We start from the raw sequence: 7,418 nt of genomic DNA on the forward strand, positions 1-7,418 counted from the left end.
CTGCTTACGGGTGACAGAACCCGTACATAAATTACGTTAGGACATGTGAAAACTTCAGTTAAATCTATTTGTCCCTCTCTGTGATTCTGCCAACAGTATGAAGCTGGTTGACCCACTTGGACAATATATAGAAGAAAACAGTGCGCCTTAGAAGTCCTCCCAAAGCAAGACTGGGTAACGACCTGCTTCACTGCAGTTCTTCACTGTAACTCCTTAATGTCATACTTCTCAAAAGACTTTTTCTCCTTAAACAGGTCTTATACAGGAATGAAACCCTATAATAAGTCTTGCACTTTATTTCAGCCTTATCTTTAATGAAGAAGTTACTTTTTCTTTGAAATTTCAAATATTTTAAATATAAATAATTACCATTTACATTAAATTTAGGATCTAGTTCAAGAAGAGAAGACAGACAATGCTATTTCGTGTCAATGATGTCTCTAACACGATTTTCTGTGCAACTGAACTTGTATGATGGCAGATGCATAGCCCAAAGCTGCACGGGGTATCTTTGAGTTTGTAGTTTGCATAGGAAACTGCTACAGAGAGATGAGGCGGCCTTTTGCATTCCAAGTAAATCTACATTGACACATCATGCAGTCATATTACACATGCAACATATGTTTAGAGTAATTCAAATTTTGAGTTGTCCAGAAAAATGATTCCTAATTAATCCATTATGACCACAAAAAAAGCTCTTTTATTTTCAGCTATTACCAAGGAAAAATCCTTTCACAGGACAGGAAGGCTAGAGTCTGAATGCCAGAATGAGACCAGAAGGAAAAGAAAAGTGACATGTAGAAAGCATACTTTCAAGATACAGACAGTTCAGACACAAACAATTCATATCTGGTCTGAGCTCACCCAGGAAGTGTTAATTGCTTATTGCTGAAGTGATTATTGCTTTATTTTTTTGTAAAATTAGGGAAGAATCACCATGAGTAATTCAGAAAAAAAAGTGTTTCCTCTGGAATGCAGTGGTACTAAATAACCCTCTAGCAGAAACACAGAGAGAAAAAAAAAAATCTTACATACTTTTGCCTTTTAAGGGCTATAAAAATTGTACCAGTATGATAAGGTACTGTACTTTCATTTAAATAATATCTACGTAAAACCTAAATTGACGTAAAAATTTCCAACTAGTTTACTGAAAGCACGGTCAATACTGTACTTGGGAGTTTCTATAAATAGATTACAATCATGCAATTTAAGACCAAATTTTGGAATGTGAAACACACAGTTATGTCACCAAGCACAGGTCATTGTCCTGATCCTTCCAGCAAGAATGCAGCTATCAAGAACATTTCACGCTCAGATCAACTGTGCATTTAAGTATCACTTGCTTTCAACACCCACTGAATAAAAATAGAAGGGGACAACAGAGAAAGCTAAAAAAGCACACAGTAATTTAATTACGTATTTTTAAGCTGCTGGCCCTCCCCCTGTATTTCCCGCACAATCTATGTCAATGCAAATTTCAGCACCGACTTCAACGAAGCCAGAATTTAATCTATGCAGTTCATTCAGGAATTTTAAAGGGGGAAGGTAAAACACAAGCTCAGTGGCCACAACTAAAGAAATGAAAAAGATGACAATGAAGAATACTGTCTGTCTGAATCCTAGCACGTGTTTTGTCTCCATTAACTCCCCTACCTTAAAGAGACATTTGTGCCAACCTTCTTTTAAATGGTATTTCACAGTCATAGAATCATAGAATCATAAAATCATTAAGGTTGGAAAAGACCTCTAAGATCATCGAGTCCAATCGTCAGTCACTTAACCTCTTTGCCTCAGACTTCAGCATCTGTATAAAATGGGGAAACAAAAGCCTATTATCTCGTGGAAATACTATGAGGATGCTTAAAAGCATGCCACTTAGTAGTATCTGTTCTGAATATTAACTTATCTGCACCCTCATAAGCTTTTTTTCTCAGTATTTTTAATTTCACAACAATCTATATATTATTTTAAAACACAATGAAGTCTTTTAATTGATCAATACATACTCTAAACTGTAGGTAGGAGTAATCTCAAAAAATATAAGTGATACAGAAAAAATTCTTTTTTTTTTTTAGAGGTAACCTTTCCCTTTGAGACTTTGAAAAAAGTCAGCATAAGCTGTTCAATACTATCTAGTATAGTACATAAACAGCTTAAACATTTAAACTTCTTTTTTTCTCTCTTTCATGTTCTGGATAGCATGGCTTTGGACATTGGAAGGAAACCCACAGAAGCATTACTTATTTAAAAACTATAAAATCCATAAATCTACCTTCTGAAAAGAAAAAATGCCTCTTGTACACAGTTTAAGCTACATTGATCTAAGGAAAATGGGAAAATATAATGTTATTTCCCATACACCATGCCAGTTAATACAGAAGTCAAACTTATGAATTTTGTAATAATGAACCTAAGTTGTTGAAGTGTACATTACCTCCTGCAACTTGCACAGAGATACATATAAGCATACGTAAAAAATGGGCACCGCTGTGTGGATGCGAACAAAAGTAATTTTTGAAACTCTCATCAATTACTTCATCCATCCAAATGCATAACTAGACATTGGCATACCAGTTTTAATATACTGACAACAGGGTATCTACTTGCAGGACAGCACACAGAGAATCACCAACAGAAGGCTGGGTCTCTGCCCAGGACAGTGAAGATTTTCTAGAAAACTGTGCTTCACATGCATTTACTGAATAACAAATGCATCCTACGATATATTGTGTCGTAACAGAATATCCTACTAGGCTCAAGCAATTTGCAATAACAATACAGCTTTGACAAACTCTGCTGCAGTATTGACAAACTATTTTGATGTCTGGCAACAAACTTAAAGAAGTCACTGCAGCTCATGACAATACCTATACTGTAAGACAAATGCACTGCAAACACAGTCCTGGTTCCTCATGCTCTGGGACAGACTCCTGTTAGCATTCTAGTCAATATAACCCTCCATTTTGACAACTCCCTCTCATTATAGTTTTCTAAAGAGTTTTATATAGCTGTTACAGTAATTTACATTTTTCCTAGCTTACTTTACTCATACAAAACCATATAAAAAAAAATCTTAAAAAGAAACTGAAAGCACACCCTCCTCCCTCCCCCCATTTTATCTATTTGGCCTATTACCCTCTCAAAGAAGGAATTTAAATTGATTTAAGCTCTTCTTAACTGACAGGTTATATTATATTTTGTAGAGATCTAAATAGACAACTGACTGGTAGGTTCTAACTGACTATGGAAAAATCTATACTGGTCTGAACAGAGTGCCTTCAGAAGATCTGATTTTTATGTAAATGCTTATAAAAATTCAGCAGTGTTGAACAGTGCAGGTGACTAATCCTCTACGGGTGACTAATTCAGTGATTACTATGTTCATGTTGATAACAATCATATCAATTAACATTTAACAAGCAGAGTTGTCAAAAATAAAAAGTATCAACAGATATTCAACTACTGGCAGAATCAGAAGAAAGCATCATGAAAAATGAAAAGTAAAATTATAGGATATTTTGAATAGTTCTGTTAACCAGCTTAAGTTTCTGAGGCACTGATGAGTTATTAGTCTCCTCCTTTGCTGATCTGCGAAACCGCTCTGCAGTAACACAGAGATCAGCTTGCTGCTTCGAGATACCTTGAAAACTATACCATCTAGTCACACAACAGTCCACTGATTCACAAAAGGAAAATCAGATTGGATAAAATTCAACAAAACTCATGCCTTCATTAATAGGAACCCACACCTGGCGAGATCCTCCTTCAGGTACTCCTTTCTCTTGCAAATATGATTCCATATGCTTAACACAGATTGTAAGGGTCATTGACAAAGCCTTTCAAAAAAGTGCCCTTTTTTTTTTTTGTAGAAGACATTACTAAAAGTGTTAAATCTAAAAATTGATGCCGGTTGCTTATTTAAGTAGTCAAGGCTGCTGGTGGTACACTGTTTATACTGACAATGTATTTGTACCACAAGACTCCTATACAATCAGCATTTCTGAACTAGCTTCGTGTTCCCTTAAACTTTATTTGACTGTGTTTTCCTCCCTCGTAGCTGACCCAAGATCATAACAAATGCTTCCAGGTCAGTAAAATATTCTAATTTACTAATCTTGTAAAGCACCTCTAATTTAAAGATATCAAACTTAAATCATGCTACTTCCCCAACCCATTCAACTGCAGATTCAAGAAATCCCAATATCGGAAGTCAATTTTTATGCCTGCAATACCGCCCTATGGGTTTTATGCCACATTAAACCATTGTTCTGCCATTGTTAAGAAACTGGCATCTGCAACTTCTAAATTGTATTGAAATGGACACATGAGAAAATAGAGCATCAATTCACAGTTAATAACAGTTGAAAACTGGCAGTTACGTGATGTCAAGCTCAGGTGTGTGTTAAGTGAATCGGGAAAGAAAGCTACTTAAATCCTCAGAAGCTGATTCTTGCATCCTATTACGCAAAGATTTAATTTTTACCCCCTGATGCTTGCAAGGTTTTTTCTGAGGTATTCCTCTCTTACCTGATTGACTCTATCATGATCTTGAGTCTAGTGATTTTACATCACCTAAACAGGAATAAACAGAGGTCCCTGACTAAAATTATTTTTATTTCCTAAACTCAAATATTTACAAATGGTCAGCCATGTCTGTATAATCAAGGAAAGGAACTTCTAGACAATGCCCACTTCCTGTAAAATATATCTGCTTCTTAAACCATCCTGGCATAAAGCACTGGCCTAACAAAAGCAATCACAACTTCCTTCTGTATTTGGACCCAGTAACTATGTAACCTGCTACAAAAGAATTTTTCTTCGCATCAAGTAACAGTTTACATTTTTTCAGGATGCAAAGCAGAACTGCAGTTATCTCTTGCAAATGAAACCACTGTTTTTTAGACTCAGCTGTAAAGTAAGTCTTTACTTTTTCACATCTCAGTTTATTACTAAAACAGGAAAACATTTAACAAACAGTCATGCATGTGTAAATATGAGATGTTAAAAGCTCAACTGATACAGTACTTGAATTTCCGAAGACCACATCCCACGGAGAGCTGATAGGCTGTTCTTCTCCTTTTGCTCCACCTTCCTTATCAACACCTTGTATCCCAATGCCTGCTACAGTGGTCACCATCTCTAACTCCAGGTCAATCTACAAGAAGCAAAATTATACACCCTGAATGTACAACATTAACTTGACTGAAGTTACAGATAATTTGAGCTAGATGTCAAAAACTGAGAGTTTTTGCTGACAAATAAAAACCAAATCCTAACTAATTTCAGGTATTTGTTTACACAGGAAAATAATTAATTTTACCACAATGTTTGCTGATGGGCAGGGGGGAAAGGGGGAAGCAGTGGGCAGCAGGAAAACCACGTGCCTGGAATTCTTTTCCACAAGCAACAAAAATTAACGTTGCTCTGTCAAGGTTTACGCTGCAGTTGTACAAGAAAGCATCAACATTTTCTAGAGAAATACTCAGATGGACAATGGATGTGGATGTTTTATTTTAAACTTTTATAAGAATATGACATAAAAATTCAGATACTGTAACAGTATCTCCCATCTCTATATAAAATAATCTGTACAAAGTGAATTATTTTTGAAGTTTATTTCATGCCCTGGAGCAAAAAATGTTTTTATTTTATTTCACTTCTGCAACCTAAATCACTTTATTTTTCCTTCCGCTTTTGCTTATTTTATAAGTGACTTCCAATACCTCTCATGAATTTATTGTGATGATCACGTAAAAAGGGAGTCTTTCATGCATAGCATCTTCTAAGTTGTGTAGCAGTAAATGCATTTTTTTTGCAAGGCTCATGGCTTGCACAAACATTTGAAAGCATGTCCTGTAGCTGCTGTATTACTTCAATTTTTGGATACTCCCATGGCACATTTAGGTGAAAGAGAACAGCTAATTATCATGAAAAATGCTGAAGCAGTATGACCCAGATCTTTAGATGTTTCTGTGCTGTCTTTGCTACCTGCAACACTTAATTTCCTGTGGTCACCAGGCTACGGTGATGAATATTAGTAAGATGAGGAACCTGGAGCAATCTACTAATTTTCAGTAACAATGTTTCTTTACCAACAGGGAGCTTTGGCCCTTTCAAGAATAACTACAAGCCAACTACAAAGAATACAGTGCACGGAGTTTGTGCACCAGTGCTTTGAAACGAAACACTGAATGAACCTACTTAACAGTACAAAGGCACCCCAAATTGAGTAAGGATGTACTTCCTCTGATCATTAATCAGACATATTGGTGAGGATCTGAGTATAAGATCTTCTAACATGCATAAAATACTTTTAATAATAAGGTAATACTATATTGCTTCAACAAACTTAACTTCTGATTATTCTAAATTTGACCTAACCAGATGTAAGATCCAATGACAACAAAGAGAGAGAGTAACATTCCTATGTGCTAAAATCTTGCAAGCGTTTAATCAAAAAAAATCCACATGCAGACAATTTTGAGATTAAAGCAGTTACCTGTACTTTAGAGACCCAAACAGCTAACAAAAGTTTAGATATTCACTGAACCATAGTAGTACAATAACTTTAGATAAGAATCTGATACTACTGGAAGTGAAACAAAAACAGTTTTAGTTTCCAGTACTAAGAATAGATGTTTCTCGTAACAGGAAAGTAAGAGTCACTAGAAAAAAAAAAATCAATTATGCTTGAACGAGTAGCGCATATCATCTTCATTTGAAAGAAAGCACGAAAGTATACGTAGCCCTTTAAAAAACAAACTGCACAAAGCATTTATTGTTAAGATATTGGGCCAAATTTCCTTCCTGATACTGAGGGTATTTGGAGAGTAATTAATTTGGTGTAAATTTTCACCTGTGTAAGTAGAATAAGGTATAAGAGATTAAATTTTGAACTTCCTTATGGAAAATTTACCTTTCTAATTAGGTGATTTTCTGTATCAGCTACATAAATAACATTATTTTTTACAGTGATCCCTTGTGGTGAGTTGAAAGCTGCCTCTGAAAATCTTCCATCTCTCCTTCCACTGTTTGGACCTATAAATGAAACAAAGCAAACTCAAAAGTAATTTCAGAAAAAAAACCTTAAAAATAAGTGCATACACTTAAACCTGTACGAGAATTACATATTCTAAGAGATGCTTTCACAGCACCTTGTACAGTTTACATTATTAATATTTTGTGTAGTCTCATTTTAGTCACTGTGCTATGTAAATACAATAGCCTGGTGCTGTTAAGTTTTGAACTCATTCTCCACATGTTCCCTGCTTCTTTAAGCTCATTTTCCAAAGAGAAGTCTTAATAGGGGCCTAAATTGCTCCTGTTCCCTTGCACTAAAGGACAACAGCAACAACAGAAGACAGAAATAAAAAACTACACCTTTTTTTATTCCTGACCACATCAAAGCAAGTCAGCAG

At 35.4% G+C, this 7,418-nt stretch overlaps 1 protein-coding gene across 1 annotated transcript in view; it reads right to left on the reverse strand.

Moving 5' to 3' along the window:
- NHLRC2 (NHL repeat containing 2) overlaps positions 1-7,418 on the reverse strand; it is a 30,658-nt gene that overhangs the window by 12,235 nt on the left and 11,005 nt on the right. Inside the window, exons 4-5 of the mRNA XM_009578710.1 lie at positions 6,917-7,038; positions 5,026-5,155 (exon numbers count right to left, since the gene is read on the reverse strand). Coding sequence (XP_009577005.1) covers positions 5,026-5,155; positions 6,917-7,038 — 252 coding nt within the window. The remainder of the gene's footprint in view (positions 1-5,025; positions 5,156-6,916; positions 7,039-7,418) is intronic.

The sequence above is a fragment of the Fulmarus glacialis genome, unplaced genomic scaffold (assembly GCF_000690835.1).
Source record: "Fulmarus glacialis isolate BGI_N327 unplaced genomic scaffold, ASM69083v1 scaffold7415, whole genome shotgun sequence".
NCBI classification, from domain to species: Eukaryota; Metazoa; Chordata; class Aves; order Procellariiformes; family Procellariidae; genus Fulmarus; species Fulmarus glacialis.